Consider the following 18,871-nt stretch of genomic DNA (forward strand, 5'->3'; position numbering starts at 1 on the left):
TCCTCTGTTATCTCTTACATCCAAGCAGAGTAATAAGTCAGCTCATATTGAGAAAGTTTTCTGGGTCCCATGACTAAAGAATAACCTTGTCCATGCACGGGTCTTACCTTTTTTTCTCGAAGAGCGACTTGTGTGCCATATGGATATCCAGCGGCCATGGGAGCTGTTCCATGTTCTGAGGTCACACCTCCTCTGGAGCCAGCCTCTGCAAGATGTTTGTTTTGAGGAGCACTGGAGTGAGAGTGTGTGATACTACTTTTGTCCAGAGTGTAGGGACAACAGGAAGGCTCCTCCAAGCAGCTTTCTGGGTTTTCTGATCGCAGTTGGGTCCTACCAGTGCAGGGAGAGGCAGAGAATCCATCCTGTAGAGCCTCACCAGCACGCCTCTCATTCCTGTCTTTGATGGTGTCAGCACATTTCCTCCGTTGCTGAGCAATCACAGCAGAATGGAGCAGCTGTTTCTCAGGCAGAATTTCATTTGCACTCAGAGTATTTGAGCAATCCGCTTTGGGTGCCTCTCTCACTCTACTTACACTGAGGTTGCTACTGCCAAGTTCCTGGTTGTCCCCATTGGGGTCCCAGTCTTCCTTCTTTCTACTCTCCTCCATAAGAATGAACTCCTCCTGCTCAGGTTCACTGGCTGTCTCTGAGGCCTCCAGAGAGACTGGTGATTCCTGATCCCCCTCAGGGCTGGGGGGCATCTTTGCAAAGGTGCCCATTCCATTAAGTCTCCACTCATCTGCTGACTCCCTGTCTCCGTCTCTCCAGTGGTTTGCAGCACCCAGGTTTGCTTCTGCATCAGTCTCCTCATCAGACACATGGACCAAGGTTTCTGTGCTGGCTTCCAGGGAAAGGAAGCCCTCTTCCCCATCACAGGGGTCATTTCCATCCAGTTCCCTTGAAACATTTCCTAGGAGCTGCTCAGGGCAGCTGGCCGGCTCCAAGGCCTGGCAGCAATCTGGCAGAGATGCCCACCTCTGGTGGTGGCCCCCAGCCAGAGCACCTCCCTTTTCTAGGCTTGCATGTAAGCTATCAGCTACCAGCCCATGGTGGCATGTTGGGGTGGGGGCATCCGGAGGATGAAGGAGAAATCCCATCCGCTGGGTGACATGCTCTTCCCAGCTCCTCTTCCTGACTGCAACAGACATGTCCTTGCAGTCCAGTAGGGGACCCTGGATTTTTCTAATCCAAGAGGCACCCAAGGAGGTGTGGTTAGGGCATCAAAGGCACCATAAGAAGAGAAGAGAAGCTTCTGTCATTTTCACACCTGTAAGAAAGACAGAAGAGTTAGGGCCAGATGTGTGTCCAAAGGTCAATCAAGTCTTAAAAGTGTGAGAGAATTAAACAAGGCTATACATGTGAAATGAGAGGGTTTAAAAAAATGATTAATGACAGGTAGTGTGGGTTAGTGAAAAGAGGCCCAGAAAGACCTGAGCTCAAGTATTTACTATCTCTGATAAGTGTGGGCTATAAGACCATCACATGATCTTTCCATGCTCTAAGTCTACCAGTGGCAGAGAAGATGCCCATCTGCATTGGGAGAAGGAATTTCCTCATGATCCCTATATGAATGAGACCCAGGACTTGCTTGTATACTTCTGTTAAATGACTTTAATAGCTTTTAGACACATACTGTGACAGCTTACAGACCTGCCTTTCTAATTAGTCTTTTTAGTTTCTAATTAGTCCATTAGTCTCCAGGAAGCAGGAAGCCCCAAAGCAAGCACAACTTCCTCTTGGGAACAGATCTGAACCAGCCTTGTCTTTGGCATGGTACTCTGGAGCTGACTTCATGGAGGCAGAGAAAGAGAAGAGGGAAGAGTCCTAGGGGACACCCATCCACGACTGGGGATCTGACAGACATAGTGAATCAAGGAGGATTCTGAGGAGTGGTCATTGAGGAAGGAGAAAAACCGAGAGGGAGGATGGAAACCAAGAAAGGAGATAATATCCCAGAGGAGATGGTGATCATCAGGGTCAAATGCTTCACCAGGAGGTTATATTGGCTGATAAGACCCTTCTTCTGAGGAGAGAGCAGTTTTGGTTGTACGATAAGGATGGAAGTCAGACTGTAGAGTTAAGAAAAAACTGAGAGGAGAGGAAGAGAAAACAACGAGTGTCACATCTCCCCCCCCCCCCCCCCCTGGAATTTTGATGGAAAAAGAAAAAGAAAGATGAGATGTCGAAGGATGTTTTGAAACGGGGATATCTATGGAGGGTTGTTTAAGAGTTCAGGAGACAGACATGTTTATAGGAAGTAGGGAAAAAAACAAGTAGACAGGGAGAGCCTGATTATTAGAGAGTGAAAGGGGATAATTGTGGTGGCAATCTGCTGGAGGAGTCTGGAGAGGACAGGATGAAGGGGACCTGTGGGGAGATTGGTGTTGGCAGGGAGAGAGGTTTCCTCTTTCTAGATAGGAACAAATAGCAGGGAGGGAGAGGAAGAGGGAAGTGATGCCCAAGTGTTGTATGATGGAGAGAAATGGAGAAGGGAACTCAGAGTCAACGGTCTCTATTTTCTCAGAATAAGGGGAAATGCTCAGTCTGAGTAGGGGGGAGGAAAGAAGGGAAGGGTTGAGACAGCCAGTGGCATTAAACTCTGAGTGTAGAATGAGGTATATGCCATGCTGGATGGCCCATGTTTGTATTTGCTGTTTGAGAAGGACCAGTTCTACTGAGAAAGAGAGAGACAGAGGCAGAGAGATGACAGCAATATTAAAACCAAAACCAAAACCAAACAATAACATTTTTGGATATATCAGGACCTTCCTGTAACAGTAAGTTTTATTCTCTCCTGAGTGGAATCCATTCTTAGAGCTCTGATGGTGGGCAAGGAGGGAGAGACCTTTTATTTTTATCCCTCCATCCCCCATCAGGGTGTGTGTGGGACTACCCAAGATGGAGCACCGATTCTTCACAGCCATGGTATACTACCCCTGTGCACTCAGTGCTAGCCAGAATGACTTCCCTCTCTACAAATGTTACCAAGGAGCCTTTTGACCACAGCCCGGTCATGCAGTGATGTAACCATGACCAAGGTGAGCATTATTATGCCATTGTACAGATGTGGAATGGAGGCTCCCAGGGTAAAGAGGTCTCCAAGTCACAGAGCTGTTGGAAAGGGCCACAGCCATGGATCGAGGAAGAGTGGAAACTCTGGGACCATGGACCTCAGTTTCCTGATTGGGTATCTATCAAGGTCCTTCCAGTTTTTCATCCTACGATTCCATGGCTAAGGCTCCCAGTCTTGGATGTTGTCAGCATGTGAAGGCCTTACTTTCTTGCTTAGTGGTGTTTTGCTTTTGATAGGACATATATGAGACTTCCTGGACACCAGCAGACTGGGCAGCTACGGATTAGTTGCTTCTCCTTTCGGACTCTCCATTTCTTTGTCTTTAGGAAAGACAGGTTCTCCCTGAGACTCCCAAGAGGACTATGCCTTGAGCCAGGCAGGGAAGGAGAAGGAAGGAGCATGCAGAGACCCTCTCTAACAGGCTGGGTCCTCTGACTTCTGCCCAGAGCCTTCTGGTCTGCCAAGGAGGCTGGGCCAGGGGACAAAGACAAAAATCATCCCCCCCCACAAGAGCCCTCTGCAAAGATGCCCCAAAGTTAGATACTGAGGTGGTAGGGGCAGTCCCTGGACTACTTGGGCCTGGGGCACAAGCTTCTCCCTTCTGGTCCGAATATATGAATTTCTAGTGTGCCCTTGGGCCTCCTCTCTTCTTCTAGGGTCTCACAAGGTGCTGTTTGGCTCTGGAAGTTCAGTCTTTCCTCTGTTGGATCAAAGGGCACAGACTCTCTGCCTACTGCTGCTGCCTTGTCAGGACTACATCGCAGAACCCAAAGTTCCTAAAAGGCTGGTTCTTACATTCATGGCTATGGCTTCCAAGCCAGAAATGTTCATCACCCCCAGTTCCTGCTCCTCATCCATCAGACCTACACTGGGATCTCTAGAGTGGGAGCCACTGCTGTTATGGAGCCCTGTCAATAAAGGGGAGCAGAGTGTTCATGGAGGCCTCCCCCTCTGATCCCACTTGGACCATGGTAGCGAGTTGGGGGCAAGACATCAGAACCCTCCCTTGCTTCCTTCTCAGAGAGCTAGGCCCCTTCCTTGGGCTTGGCTCTTCATATGTCGCACCAAACAAAATCATGAAGCCATTTGGTGTTTCTTTAATGACTCTTAAAATGCCTTTTCCCTCCAATCCTCTGCAGTTCATCTGACTCAGAATGAGCTCAGTGCCAAGTGCTCCCTTGGGGTACCAGAATGTGGGCCCTTCCTGAACGAGCCACAGAATCTGAAGCCTTTCACTGGGTGGAGGGGGTGGGGTTCGCTTTGTGGACACATGTGGTCAGACACCAGACAATTCATAAAGCCAAGGCCACAGGAGTCTGCTGAGATCAAGACTCTCCCAGGATTCCCCAAACCTCCCAAGACCATCCAGTCCCTCAAGAGCAGCCAAGGAAATACAGTGTTTGTAAGGCCAATAGTTGTGAATCAGGACTAGAACTAGTATGGGCAACCAAGGCCATGCCCAGGCTAATAATGGGGGCGTTGTGCCAGGAATGTCGTGTCAAATGTTTAACAAAATCCACCAAGATATGACATGTTTTTTAGTTTAATCGGCGTGAAGAACTTTTTCTCCATCACTCTCTTAAGTATAAACAATCAATAAAAAAAATAAGTCCTGTTTTGTAGCATTTCTGAGATGTAAATACTTACACTGAAAATTTAACAATTAGTATTGTGGGCTGAGCTAGCTCCCAGTCCGTGGGAGGAAGGCCACCCTTTCGGCCTTGCTCCCTTGGCCTGCCCAGGCTCTGGGGTCCTTCATCTTGGGGTCCCAGGAAGTATTTATGAGTCTGCCTGTGGAGTGGTACACACCCTCAATCAGGGAGTCCAAAGAAGGCAGCAGCTTTGGTGGCCATTGGACACGACGGCATTGGGGCTGGAATTTGGGGCAGGACAGGATCCAGATCACCCTGCCAGAACTTACCACCTGTGCAGCTGAGTAATTTTCTTGTTGTCTGCAAGCCTCAGGGTGCTGTCTAGCTGAGAAAGTGCAGACAGCCCACAAACCCCCGGGCATTGCTCTGTACCTGGGGATCCACGCTTTGACAGAGATCACACTGAAGAGAGGGAGAGGGTCTGGCTTCTCCAGTTTGGTTCCCTCTTCATTCCCAATTCTTTACAGGTGACCAAGCAGGCTCTGTGTCCTTCAAGAGCAAGCTCCCATTGAGGCAGCTGGCTCCTTGGCTGTATCATCTTGGCCAAGACACTTTCCCTCCCTCTGCCTCAGTTTCCTTCTGAGTAAAATAGGGTGTTAGACTATATGGTCTTTAAGGTATTTTTCAATTCTCAATCTATGCTCCTATGATCAATTCCTTCTAATGTGTGGTGCAAACCCATCTACCTCTAATCATCTTGTCTCTTTTCTCTGGTAGGTTCATGACAGGAGGCCCATCCATTGTGTTGGGAGCCTTCCTTTCTGTGTCCTGGCATTACAAGGATACAAGTGCAGTTCCCTGGTGGAGCAACCCTTATTCCCCCCCTTTACCATGAGATCAGCCCTTCTTCCCTCCCTTTCAGTTTCCCCATGGCATCCTTTACTCTTATTCTTCTGTAGAGTTGCTCCTTGGTTCCAAGCTGAAGCTGCCTCCACTCACCAACATGTCTCTGCTTGGTCCTTTGGACCCTGTTGGGTTCCATATCTCTCAACCACACAACAGGGCTGGCAGAATATGAAGTGGATTGAGCGTTGGTCCTTTGTTTCTAGGATAAGTTCTGGGTCAGCTAAGGAGGTTTATGATTCAGCAAAGGCAACCTAGCATATTCTCTTCCTCTTCTTTAATTCTGGGCCCATTGTGTTGGTGCCAGATACACATGGAGAGAATAACCATATATATAGACTCTCTGTCCAATGGCATGGCCTTATTTAGGCAACAGACGCTCTTCCTCCCTGCGAAATTTCATGTGTGGGTGGCCAGACCAAACCCATTTGTGTGGTTACTGATCTCTTCCAGAGGCTCTACTGTAGTCCTGAACAGCCCACAGGAGGTCAATGAAAAGAGGAGTATTAAGTGGAAAAGTCCTTCCTTTGAGGCTTCCTCTTTACCTTGTACACTGTTCTGACCTTCCTGAAGGCAAGTAAAGAAACAAAGGGGAAAGGAAAAGAATCAGAGGACCAGATCTCAAATAAAACTACAAAGCAATACAGTCTAGGGGTTAGAATATAGAAATGGATGAGATTAGGAGGTACACAAGACTCAGACTCAATCAAACATGGTAGCACACTGTTCAAAAAGCCCAGGAACACCACTTACAGTGTAAGGACTCACTATGCAACAAAAAATTCTGGGAAAACTAGGAAGCAGTCTGGCAGAAATTAGGCAGAGACCAACATCTCATTCACAATAAATACTACTCCAAGCTGCAAAGGAATGAATGACCTAAATAGAACATTTCAGGCCCAAGTGACATTTGAAGAGGAAAGGTCCATCTTTCATAACTATGGATCAGGGAATGTTCTTTTTAAAATAACACATATACCTTATATTTTTCCTTCCATTGACAAATACACAAAACAGGAAAATAAATCAAAATAAGGAAGCCAACAAATGAAAAAGATTCCAAGTGATTGTGCATTGCTTATAAACTGTTCTTTACTCATTGTAAGTCTGTATCTTTTGGTTCTGCTTTGTATCTGTTTGTGGGTTTTAGAATACTGTTTTTAATTCTTATTTTTTCTCCTAGCAATAATATTTTGTTGTATTATATTCCATAATTTGTTTATCCATTTCATGATTTTTGTGTACGTAGTTTGTTTTGAGATTTGTGTGTTTTTAAAATTATGGATCAGGGAATGTTCTTGATTAAACAGGGGTGATTATAAAAGGGAAGGTGATTATAAAAGATATGACGAACAATTTGGATCAGATGATGAACAATTTGGATTAGATTTTATAGATGAGAAAACTGAGGTCCAGTGATGGAGTTATTTGCCCACAGTCACACAGTTAGCATTAGACATGGGATTTCAACACTCGTGTCATTTGGTTCTGGAGCCAGAAATCCTCCTCTGGCAACATCAGCCCAGTGCTCTAGTGTTTCAAGAGATTTTTGGATTGGACTCAGTTCTCCACTAAGAGCTTCAGGTCACCTGCCAGTTGGCCAGATCTGCTGGCCCTCATGTCATCTTCCCTCTTTCATTTAAAAGTTCAGTCCTCAATACTCAGTTGTCTTGCTATCCACCCCACTCCAGCCCCTGCCCTCATACCTGCAGACTTCAGCATACATATAAATTTCCCTTTGACCACACTGACTTCCCACATCAACATTTCCAAGCCCAGTGCTTCGTTTCAGCCACGCATAGGGTGATTATTATGACTTCCATGATCCAGATGGGGGAAATTTCTCTCTGATCACACACAGCCTCCCCCTCTGCCTCATTCTGTCCTTATTGTTCATGGTGACCATGACCTCTAGGCACTCTCCCTGCTTTCCCATTTCATCAATCCTTCTCTGACTTTACGTTCTTCCCTTCCTAATAACATCCTATTATGAAAGAGTTCCACTCCATACTTTCCTCTATCCTTTGCTCTCCTGTCCTACGTCTAGTCTTTGGTTATTGCCAGCACCTGTAAGACATGAGGACTTGTGTTACCTGGAGCAAGTCACAATCCTTTGTGGGATGGCTCTACTAAAAATTCCTCATTCTTCAGGCTCTTGGTTATGAAACCAGAATCTTTCCATTCCCCCCCCCCCCAGTGACTTTATCAAACCTTATCTTTCTTCCTTAGAGCACGTGTGCCAACTCTCCCAATCCCTTTCAGTAGCAGACCCTCCCCAATACTTCATGGCTTATGGGGTTCCTCACCTCAAAGCCTCTCCACCTTGTACCTCATCCTCTCCTCCTTTCCTACATCATCCTTATCAAAGTAATTTCCTTTACATCTCTTTGATCCCATTCCCCTGCTATCTCCCCTGGGAGGCTGCTTCTTTAATTATCACTGCCATTGCCTTCACCTTTAATCTTGACTGTTATCATCAGAATCCTTCCCCGTAGGCTACCAATAAGGCAAAGGAGTCCCACATCTTAAAACAAAACAAACAAAATCTACCATATTTGAAAGTGATCTCCTTACATTTTTTTCAATTTTACATTTTACAAATGCATTTTTTTCTCTCTTACAGCTAAACTTTTAGGAAAAAGTGTAGTCTGTATTTATCACCCTCCACTTCGTACCTCCCACTCACTTCTCAGACCTTTGAATTCTGGGATCTGACCTCACTCAACTTTTTTCAAATTTACCAGTGAACTTGGCATTGCTAAGAATGATTCTCTTTCTCAGCCCTTCATCCTTCTTGACCTTTGTGCAGCTTTTGTCAGTCAACACCCTGCTCTTGTCCTCTCAGATTCAGCTAATTTCAGTGGCTCCCATGACATCACTCTCTCCTGGTTTTCTTCCTGACTGAACCTTCTTCCTAGTCTTTATTCTTTATGTCTTCTCTTCTATTTCTACAGCTTCTCTCTTGGTAATCTCACCTCCCATAGCTTCAATTTTCATCTCGAGATAGAGGATTCCATGATCTACAAAACCAACCCCCTCCTCTCTTCTAAGTTTAAACCCTGCATCACCAAGAGCCCATCAGGCATCCTTACTCACCCCCACCCCCACCCTCATGTGGGTGTCTCAGGGACATTACAAATGCAACCTATCTCAATTTGAGCTTATTATCCCTTCCCCTAACCTCAACCCTCTTTCTACCTTTCCTATTTCTTTGGTGGGCATCAATGACCTTCCACAGACACAGTCTCACAACTTCAAAAATGTCCATGACTTTTCCTTGCCTTTTGCCTCCAAAACTCAGTTAGTTGTTGAATGCTGTCCAAGTTGCCTGCCTAGCATATTTCATGTCCATCCTTTGATGTCCACTCTCTCAAATGCCACTTGAGGAGAGACTTTTGCTACTTCTCCCCTGGACTAATGCATCTACCTACTAATTAGTTAGTCTTCCTATTTCCAGCCCCTTAAATCCATTCTTCACCCAGTGGACAAAAACATCTGACTCCAGCAATGCCGTGTTAAAGGACATCTCAGTGGCTCCTCATTGTGTCTGGATGGAATACAAACTCCTCAGATGGCCATGAAAAATTCTATGGTTTCCCTTGAGTCAAACTCCCCAGATGTTTCCCTTCACTTCCCTTCACTCACTCTTTTTTTCTGAACAAAGTGGGGATTAAAACAAAACAAATTTGGCATTTTGTCTTCTATTTTTGTGACTTTTTTTGTGATTCTCTGTCTCTCAAGGTTCAAATCTTGGGCTTCCTTCACCAGGAAGCATTTTCTCCTTCCTAAAATTATCTTGTCTATACTCACCATCCCTGCCTTCAGAATGTGTATATTCCTTAAAGACAAAGACTACTTTTCATTATTGACTTCATACCCTCAGTGTCTGGCCCAACACCCTTCAAAGAGTGGACATTTAATAAGTACTTGCTGAATTGCTTTGAAAGGGGTGAAGAAGAAGTGAAAAGTAAGACAAAAGTCTCAGGAGTTGCTAGGAGCATCTTTGTACAACCTTGATTTTAACCAAAGAATTTTATGAACAAAGAATCTATAGGGAAAATGAGCTCAGCAGGGTCAGGGAACTCTGGAGAATGAAATTCTAAAGACATGAAGAGAAGCTAGCAACGTTGGCTTCATTTCCTGGCAATATTTTACAATATTCTTTGCTTTATGACCCCTAACCATATTGTTCATCCTCTCTATGACCTCCAGTCATTCAACTCTTTAGTTCTTTCCTAGATCCCTTTACTCCTACACTTCCCTTTCTTTCCATTATGGATCAGTTCAATCCAATTCTGTCTTTGAATCTCTTGCCCGTTAGCCCATACCAATGACTCAGAGCTGGAAGAAATCACAAATTCCTACCCTTACCCCATTACAAATGTATGTTTCTACAATCGCAACTAGGTCTTAATTGCAGCATTCTGTTGCCCTCTAACTGATTTGTTAATGTGCTGCCAAAATTTTCTTGTGTCTGTTCAAGTCTCCCACAAAACTTCTTGCCTATACCCTCTCAGTTGAAGACCACATGCCTTGTATGCCCTTGAAAAAAATTGAGGTTTTCTTTTCTTTTTTTTTAACCCCTTACCTTCCATCTTAGAATCAATACTATGTATTAGTTCTAAGGCAGAGGAATGGTAAGGGCTAGGCAATGGGGGTCTAGTGATGTGCCCAGGGTCACACAGCTGGGAAGTGTCTGAGGCCAGATTTGAACCTAGGACCTCCTGTCTCTGGGCCTGGCTCTCAGTCCACTGAGCCACCCAGCTGCTTCCCAAATGGAAGTTTTCTGCTTGAGAGTCCCCATTCTTCTTCATCTTATATCACTCAAATGCCTTCTGCCACTATGCCCTCATTCCCCTCAGTCTCAGATGAAAAGGTGGCTCTGGTTGCCAGTGCTAACCCATCTACATGCACAAGTGATCCCATGCTACCTCATCTCTCCAGCAGATTGCCTCTCCTATAATTCCCACTCCCTTACTTCAGTCTCTTCCTGTGTCCTGGCTGATTCACTATTGCCAACAAACATGCCCATGTCTTTCCCCATCAAACAAACCCCCCCCCACAAACAAGCAACACTCTAGTCTATTATCCTAGTGCTTCTTTATGGCTAACCTCTTTGAAAGAAAGTCATCTCTACTGAATTCTTTCATATTCTCCCCTTTCATTCTCTTCTTAAACCTCTTCAATCTTCTGATATTATTTATTCAACTGATATATTCTATCTCAAATTACTCTCTTTAAAAAATATCATTGCCTTTTGTTTTTATTTAAATCTCTCTTCATCACAGATAACAAAGAAAAACAAAGAAGAGGAAGAAAACAAAAGAAAAATCAGCAAAATTGATCAAAATATCAGAAAAGTCATCGTCCATATCTGGACTATTGTGATAGCCTGTGAGTGGGTCTTTCTGTCTTGAGTTTCTCCTCTTTCCAGTCCATCTTCCATTCAGCTACCAAAGTGATTTTCCTGACATGTAGGTCTGACCATATCACCTTCTTCTACTCAGTAAATTTCATTGGCTTCCTGTTGCCTCCAGGTGCTCAAAGCCCTTCATCACCTACATCACTGTGTTGGTGAACCTATGGAAATGCATCTCCTCTCCACCATGCCGGAGGACATTTTTCACATCATCCATCCCTCTGCCTAGTAGCTCAATGGGAGGACTTCCTTTCTCCCCTGCCTGGGGCATGGGGGGGGGCTCACATATGGGGGGTGCAGTTTGGGCAATTGGTCTCTAAAAGGTTTGCCATTACTGACCTAGCCCCCTCCTACTTTTTCAGCCTTTTAATGCCCTAATCCCTTACTCCAAATCCAGTTACACTGGTCTCTTGGTTTTTCCTGCTGTCCTTCCTTCATTTTGGGAACCTTCCTTTCTCATCTCAGCCTCCTGGTTTCCTGCTAGTCTCTGCTGAAGTCCATATTCTGCTGGAAGTCTTTTCCAGTCCCTCTCAGTCTTAGTGACTTTCCTCTGAGATTATCTGCAATTTATTCTGTATAGAACTTGTTTGTACACAGCTGTTTGCATGCTACCTCCTCATTAGACTGGGAGCTCCTTAAGGGCACAGACCATGTTGTCCTTCCTTTGTATCATCAGTGATTAGCAGAAAGCCTGTGCTGTGTGGTGGTAGAATGTGTGCTCTGGCACACAGTAGGTGCTTAATGAATATTGCAAATCAATTGAAGATTGAATAGTCTGAAGTCTTGGACTTGGATGAAAATCTGAGCCTCCCTATACAAAGGGAGGTACAGATAGCAATTTGTCTGAAAATAGTTTGGGAAAATTAGTGAATGGCAAATCAATAGTGTAACATTGTAGCCTAAGTAGTCAATTAATTCATTCTTGGACCACATTGAGAGGAAAGGTACATAGGAATCAGGGGTGGAGGTGAGTGATGTCTCCTCTCTACTCTGTCCTGGTCAGACCATTCCTGGAGCTCTGAGTTGAGGTTTGGTTGTTGCCCTCCTTTAGAAAAGGATTAAGATCAGATGTGATTCTTCCCATTATGGGGATCATTTCTGAGCCAACTGTGTACAGACCATTGGCTTCTTAGAGCTAATATTGTAATTAGTGCCAGATTAGAATAATAACGTGAAAGGAAGCAACTTAAATACCACCTCTTCCCTCCCAAATAGGTAAGACTGTGGACATGAGTACAGACTCACTATTTTATTAAGAAGTATAAATGTTTACATTGAAAAGTAAACTATTTACATGGAAAAATGATTTTCATGTAAATTAGTTTAGCATCAAGGCAGCCAAAACACCTAAAAACGAACTCATTTAGACCACACTTAATCAATTTACCAAGTAGAGTAATCTCAGAACCCAGTGCAAAAACATTGAATAGAAGTGCATTCATAGAGTCTCAAGGAGGAGGAAGGCTGCAAGATTATGAGCAGTAGCACTACGCAAAATGGCCAAAGCCAGTGCTGGGAGAAACAAGTTCACAGAAAGCTTGTTAGGTGACCCAACTACAAATACTTATCTTGAGGGCATCGAAGGGTAACTAAAACTAGGAGGAGTAGAGTGAACAGTCAAGCAGTGGAGATGTTGGAACATTTCTGGACTCTTGTCACCATCCAGGACAGGGGAGTTATTAAATCTGGGATTAAGGTCCTGTTCCTGTATGGGTTTCCTTAGGAAGCAGAAATGGTATAGAAGAGAAGAGGAAATTAAGATGGGAAGAATAGCTAGATTCCACTAACCTTATACAAAGTGGGTCCATGTTGGAGGACATAAAATTTCAAAAGGGAAGAGAGATTGTTTCTCAAGGCATTTGAGAGGATAAGAGGCCAAAGGCTTAGAAGCCATCTTGACCCTTATCAAAAAACCAATAATCATTATTACTCTATATACTACTACATGTCTACTTTTCACCTCTATAAACTCATTTCATGAGAAATAAAAATTTTCAGAGCCTTCTCCCTCGAGAGTGAGGACATTGTGGCAAAATGTTTGAGGATGGAAAAGACAAGCTTGCTCTAATAACATTTTACAGCCCCACAACTGATTATGAGGTTTAGGGAACATAAGACCCCACCACATATGAGTTTTTGTTGATTTTACACTTTTGATTCAATAGTCTCAAAGACATATATGTGACAAGAGAGAACAGTTTGTTCAATGAACCCCTGATAATTAATATCCAGAGAGACCCAAAGGAGAGAAATATATGTTTGCCAAAAGTCAGCATCACTTTTCTGGAGGCTGTCCATGCAGTGTCTAGAGAGACTTTCCCAATATTTTGGTGATTAATTGTTTGGAGCCCTGAAACATTTCAGAGCTTCTTGGATGAGGTCTGTAAGGTCTCAAACAAATTTGACCTAAGTATTTACACAGGAAAACCCAAGTGGATGAATAATGACTGTTGTAGAGATTGTGATAGGCAGGTGGTCAAACACCTCTAGGAGCTGGTCCATGAGGATATCTATCTTGGACAGATATAGCAAAGGACAGTGAGCTGATCCTTCAGTCCCCAAACTTCTCCTTGAAACAAAGGTCAGTATCTTTAATAACTCTACTCTTGTGTTCATGTGGTAGGGATGTGAGTCACTTAAAATCAGTCTCAGAAGAATTAAAGGATGGAGATGTGCATAGTAGTTGTGAGCTGGTTTCACGAATTATGTTGGAAGAATTATCCTGGGGATGTGACTTCACATTTATTATTGAGAGATGAATGTCTGGGAAAGAAGATGGATCAGTCCTATAGGGAGAGAAGGGGTTGGGTACTGCTGTACAGCCTGTGTACTTCATTGGTAACTATGTAATTGGGAGAACTGGTCTCCAGGGTATTGTTCTGGGATCCATGCCTTGACCCTAAAGGTTGTATGCCTGTATATGTGTGTATATGACTATGAACAACCAATCAAAGTGGGAAGAATCCAGATGTCCCCAATAGCTACTGACCTTTATCTCTCAACATTCCATCCTATACTTCTCTTGGTAAGCTTCCAACCATCCCCCAGTGGAGCTGGATGTCAGTCTCTCAGAACAGTTAGAACCTCACCAGGAACCAGGGCACCATCATAGAACCAGTTGCCCTCTTCCCCTCCAGCATATACACACCTCCTGTTTCCCAGATCATCCTATGGCTTGTGCAAGTGCCCTGGGCTCCAGGGCATCAACTTGTGAGGAAGAGCTCTGTGCCACGGAAGGAGCAGGGCTATGAACTGCTGCTTGGTGCCCATGCTGTTTCCTGCTTTGGAAATGACTTCCAATTTATGTTCTATCTTGTTTATACATAGATCAAATGAGCTAATATTTGTAAAGCGCTCAGCATAGTGCCTGGCACATAGCAGGCTCTTAATAAATGCTTGTTCCTTATTTTTTTTGTCCCTTGTCTACCTGTTTCATTAGATTGGGAGTGTCTTGAGAGCAGGGACTATTGTTCACCTTTCTTTGTATTTCCAGTATGTAGCACAGTACCTGGCATATAGTAGGAGCTTAATAATTGCTTCTACTTTTCACCCTTTCCCACACCTGCCTCTCTTTCTCACCTCTGTTACAGTTGAGGGTACCATCATCTTCCAGTCACCTAGGTGTGCAAACCAGGACATTGCAGACGTGCAAACTTGCACACTTATCCTGGATTCTTCATTCACACACTCATCCCCATAACTGTTGGCACAGACAGTCAGATTCATCTTTGCTCTCCTCTGACCCTGCCTCCTCTCTGGTGTAGACACTGCTCGACTCCTGCCTGGAGTACTGCGATAGCGGGTGGGGGTCTTCCTGCCTCCAGTCTCTCCTCACTCTGGTCCAGCCTCCTCCATTTTGCCACCAAAGTGCTTTCCTAACGTACAGGTCTGACTCTGTCACCTTCTCCCTTAATAGAATCCAGTGGCTCCCCATCATCTCCAGGGAAAACAATTTTTGAACTTTCTGTCACCCTTTGGAAATGGGCATTTTGGGTCTAGTTTTATGATGTCCGTTATGGTTTGTACAGTGACACATATAGATAAGTGTCAAACGAGGAATCTGTACCTACACAATTGTACCATCAAACATACTTGGGGCTCACTGGTCTAGCGGCTGGCTGCTACCCCGTCCTCCCCTTTCTCTACAAGCATTTTTCAGGCATTGCTTGTGAGCTAAGCTCTGGAGACCCCACAGCAAAGTGAACTGGGCTATGCCTCTGAGGCTTTTTCATTGTCCTGGGGGCATAGCATGCATGGAGAATGGTGGCCAGAGAAAGGAGTTCTGGGACAGAGAGGAGAGCCACAAAGCCGGAGATTGCCCCATCCTTTTCAGGAGTTGCAGTGGGGCTGATGGCGGGAGAGCCACATTGGGGAGACCTCTGGGTCCTAGGAGAGGGTAGAAGAGATGGAGCAGGATTTGAGTCTCTCCCTTCCTGGCCCTGACTTAGGGATCCCAGCATCCTATCAGCCCCAGCCCAGCTACCTCCTCTACCTTGCCCTGCCTTGATTTGTTTCTCTATATTTTATATTTACTAATATGAGTCAGTGCTATTGTTCTTACTTCCCCCAACCGCAGTGCAAGGGACTGTTTCATTTGTGTCTCAGCACACGCCAGGTGCCTCAACAATGCTGACTGTCTGACTAAGGACCAGCACAGATCACGGTCTCCGCGATCAAGTGAGTGAGTGGATGAGTGTCATCACAGATGTAGCAGAGTTAACCCAAGCCCCTGCCTTTACTGGACTAGTGGCCAGAGAAGACAAACAGACCATTCTCACATCAGCCGATATTTTGAATAATTCTCACGAGTCATCAGAGAAGTGACGCGTCAAACAACGTCTTGGCACCATGTCAAATTGGGGAAAAGAGGGCTTACTTCTTCGCTGTGGGCAGAACCGTCAACCAGAAGAACCATTTCAGAAAACAATCTGCCTCAGACAGCTCAGCCCAGTAATTCCACTGTAAAGAACATCGCCTGAAGGTGTTGTCAAAACTGAAAATAAAAAGATACTCACTGCTGCCACCAACACTTTTAATGGCCATTAATGCAATGAAATAATGCTGTCACGAAATTAAGGCTGGAAGAAATAGAACGTGAAGGCTAACACGAGGCTTAGAGAAATCCGATAAGATCTTTATGAAACAAGGCAAAGGGCAAAGAGCTGGTCAGACAAATGGAGACTGACTCTAACCAGATACAAGGAAAAGGGAAGAAGAAAAAATGGAAAAATATTTAGGTTTAAAGGAAGGCAAAGAGACGTTTGGGACTAAAAATTCCAGTGTGAGCTCGCTTCATTTGTCTTATCTGTGTTTCATATTAAGTTACCAAAAGCTCTTGTTGCAAGGACTTGGGGATGGACACAAATCATTCATTCCTGCAGGCTGAATTTACCTTGCCATCCAAAATATAGCTGTCTCCACTAGCTGGATATTTTTCACGTATTTCCTGAATTCCTGAAAAATGGGGCCCGGAGCAGCTTTCCCTACTCTCACAGTGCCACTGGGAGCATGTTGGATGTCCCCTGCGCTGACTTTCAAAAAGGCATGTGGCTCAAACAGTGAATCCTACGGTCTTCACTGTTCTCCACGTCTCCTTCCATTGTGATGGCTAAACAGGACATGATGGCCAGACAGGACAGGAAATCAGTTCTGAAATTTCACGCATGTCATTTACATTTTTAAGATTCCCCCTTTGAAGTTGAATCTCTGTACCTGAGTCCAAAAGGGGCAACCTGGGGAGAAGCCTCAGATTTTTCCTCTGTGTGTGTGTGTGTGTGTGTCCACTGGAGCCCTAATATTAAATAAAGGCAAGTCGCCGTGGCTACATCTGCCCTGCCTTCCCTGCTGACAAGGGGAGTAAAACAGAGATCTACACGTCATGCTCAAGTGCGAGTTGCGTTTCTGTGTGTTTTTTGATATCGTGTCGGAATTAAAACGGAATTGACAATCTGTTTAGGAGGAAGTGTGGGGGAAAAAATCCAGGCTAAGTGAATGTGTCTTCCTGCTCTGCATTTGTTTTTCTTTCTCTTTTTAGGGAGAAAGTAAATTAAATCCATACACAGACTTCATTTTAAACCTGCCAGTTTGTTCAACGTCTCTGCTGAACTGTTCCTGTTAACTACCATTTCTCCTTTATATCTGAAGCATAGAAGCCTTTGGTCTGCACAAGACCCTGACATTTACCACCCCAAAGAGACAGATTCTAGCTTCTTACCCAGCAAGGAATGGCGAAGGACGAGCCACCATCAGCATCAAAAGTTCCTGACGCTCTAAGCTGGACACTCATAGGGGTTTCTCTCATACCCATCTGGTTCATTGCTGGGCAGAGAATGAACAAAATCTCCCTGGGTAGCTGGAGGTAGCTGGAGCCAAAGCCCAGACTGCTGAGCTTCTTTCCCCGGCAGGAACTCGTGTCTGCTAAATCCAGACTGATGCTTTGTGAAAGGGGCCTCCATAAGCAGGCCCCAGATTGCCTGGAAAGTATTTCCTGCCAGGGGGGAGAGAGAGAGAGAGAGAGAGAGAGAGAGACAGACAGAGAGAGAGAGAGAGAGAGAGAGAGAGAGAGAGAGAGAGAGAGAGAGAGAGAGAGAGAGAGAGATTGCCTGATGGAAAGAGGGGAAGAAGGGGAAAGAGAGAGTAGGATGGAAAATGAGAAAGATTGGAAGGGAGGTTGCATGATGGAAAGGGAGCGGGGGTTTGGGAGGGAGAGAGAAGAAGAGGGAGAGAGGAAGGGAGAGAAAGGGGCTAAGTGAGACCCCAAGATGGAAAAGAGAAAAAAATGAGGGAGAAGGACAGAAAGTTGGTGAGCGTGAGCTCCAAAGAAGCTGACCAGGCTGGGCATCTGAGAATTTCCCCTCTGGACTCAGAGCACTGAGGCTAATCTGTGGAGGCTAGAAGACGTTCTCCAGCTCTGGCCTTTCCCAGATATTTTCCAACCTAAGCTGCTTACAGTAAGGACATTCTCACTTCCCTAAACAGAGGCCCCCACGTTCTTCAGTCTCTCCCAACATTCTTTTTCTTTTTGGGATGCCGTAGGGAATCCTGGAAGGGAATGGAGGCGAGTGGGCCTTTTCCAACACCATTTCCCAAGCAAATCCTTGACTCTATGTAGACATAGAAACCTCCCTGGCACCGCTGCCCCCAGACCACGAAGCTGCCTGCTAGGACAAAGGGAGCTGGGAGCCCAGCCTGGCCTTACCTTGGGTGGGGGGCCACTGGAATCGCACCCATCCATCCGGGGGAAAGGAGGTGACCCCGTCATCCTGAGCCTAGGTAGATTTTCTTGACAAAGTGAAGCCCTGACCACTGGACTCTCTGGGGGCTTCAGCGTGGACCTGGCCCAAGTCCTCCCCCAGCGGCTGCCTCTGTCGGTGCCCAGAGCCCCCTTTGGGGAAGGGCTCATCTATCTCTCTCCTCCGCTTGCTTGTGCCTCCTCCAAATGACTTCCTCCGAAGGAAGGAGCGGCTTCGGGCTGGGAGCGTGGACTCTCATTTGGTTTTGATTAAAACCAGACAGCCTGCTCTGGAGAAGTCAGCTCTGGACTAACCTCATGGAAACTGCTGGGGTGGCTTCAATTAGGGCACCAATTAATAATGGACAGGAGCTGGTCCTGCAATGAACCGATGGACCCAGATACAGAAAGAAAGCAAAGGAAAGGCATTGCAGGAAGGAAAAATGAGGGAGGGAGGGAGGGGGGGAGAGAGAGAGAGAGAGAGAGAGAGAGAGAGAGTTAGGCGAAGTCTCATTCCTTTCTGAACCAAAACTGTCCTTGGGGGGAAGGGGAAGGAACACATACCGAGAAGCCCAAGGGACCTCCTAGATGTGGGAAGGCAAAAGGAGGCTATTTGGTTAGAGAAAAAGAAGCAGCAGCCCCACATCCAAGGA

At 45.4% G+C, this 18,871-nt stretch overlaps 1 protein-coding gene and 1 long non-coding RNA gene across 4 annotated transcripts in view; one reads left to right on the forward strand and one right to left on the reverse strand.

The window, feature by feature from the left end:
* DLC1 (DLC1 Rho GTPase activating protein) overlaps positions 1 to 18,662 on the reverse strand; it is a 207,888-nt gene extending 189,226 nt beyond the window's left edge. For 2 of the 3 annotated variants that reach the window (XM_007495633.3, XM_056803392.1), the window contains exons 1-2: positions 18,186 to 18,662; positions 108 to 1,267 (exon numbers count right to left, since the gene is read on the reverse strand). In XM_007495633.3, coding sequence (XP_007495695.2) covers positions 108 to 1,148 — 1,041 coding nt within the window. In that variant the 5' untranslated portion in view covers positions 1,149 to 1,267; positions 18,186 to 18,662. Of the gene's footprint in view, positions 1 to 107; positions 1,268 to 17,201; positions 18,122 to 18,185 lie in introns of those variants that run through there. The other variant, XM_056803394.1, reaches the window with a different exon arrangement.
* Positions 3,070 to 4,685, forward strand: LOC130455128 (uncharacterized). Its single transcript, XR_008913051.1, has 2 exons — positions 3,070 to 3,199; positions 3,730 to 4,685. It is a non-coding gene; the product is annotated as an uncharacterized LOC130455128 (long non-coding RNA).
* Positions 18,663 to 18,871: the final 209 nt, after the last annotated feature.

Source organism: Monodelphis domestica, chromosome 6 (genome assembly GCF_027887165.1).
Source record: "Monodelphis domestica isolate mMonDom1 chromosome 6, mMonDom1.pri, whole genome shotgun sequence".
Lineage (NCBI taxonomy): Eukaryota > Metazoa > Chordata > Mammalia > Didelphimorphia > Didelphidae > Monodelphis > Monodelphis domestica.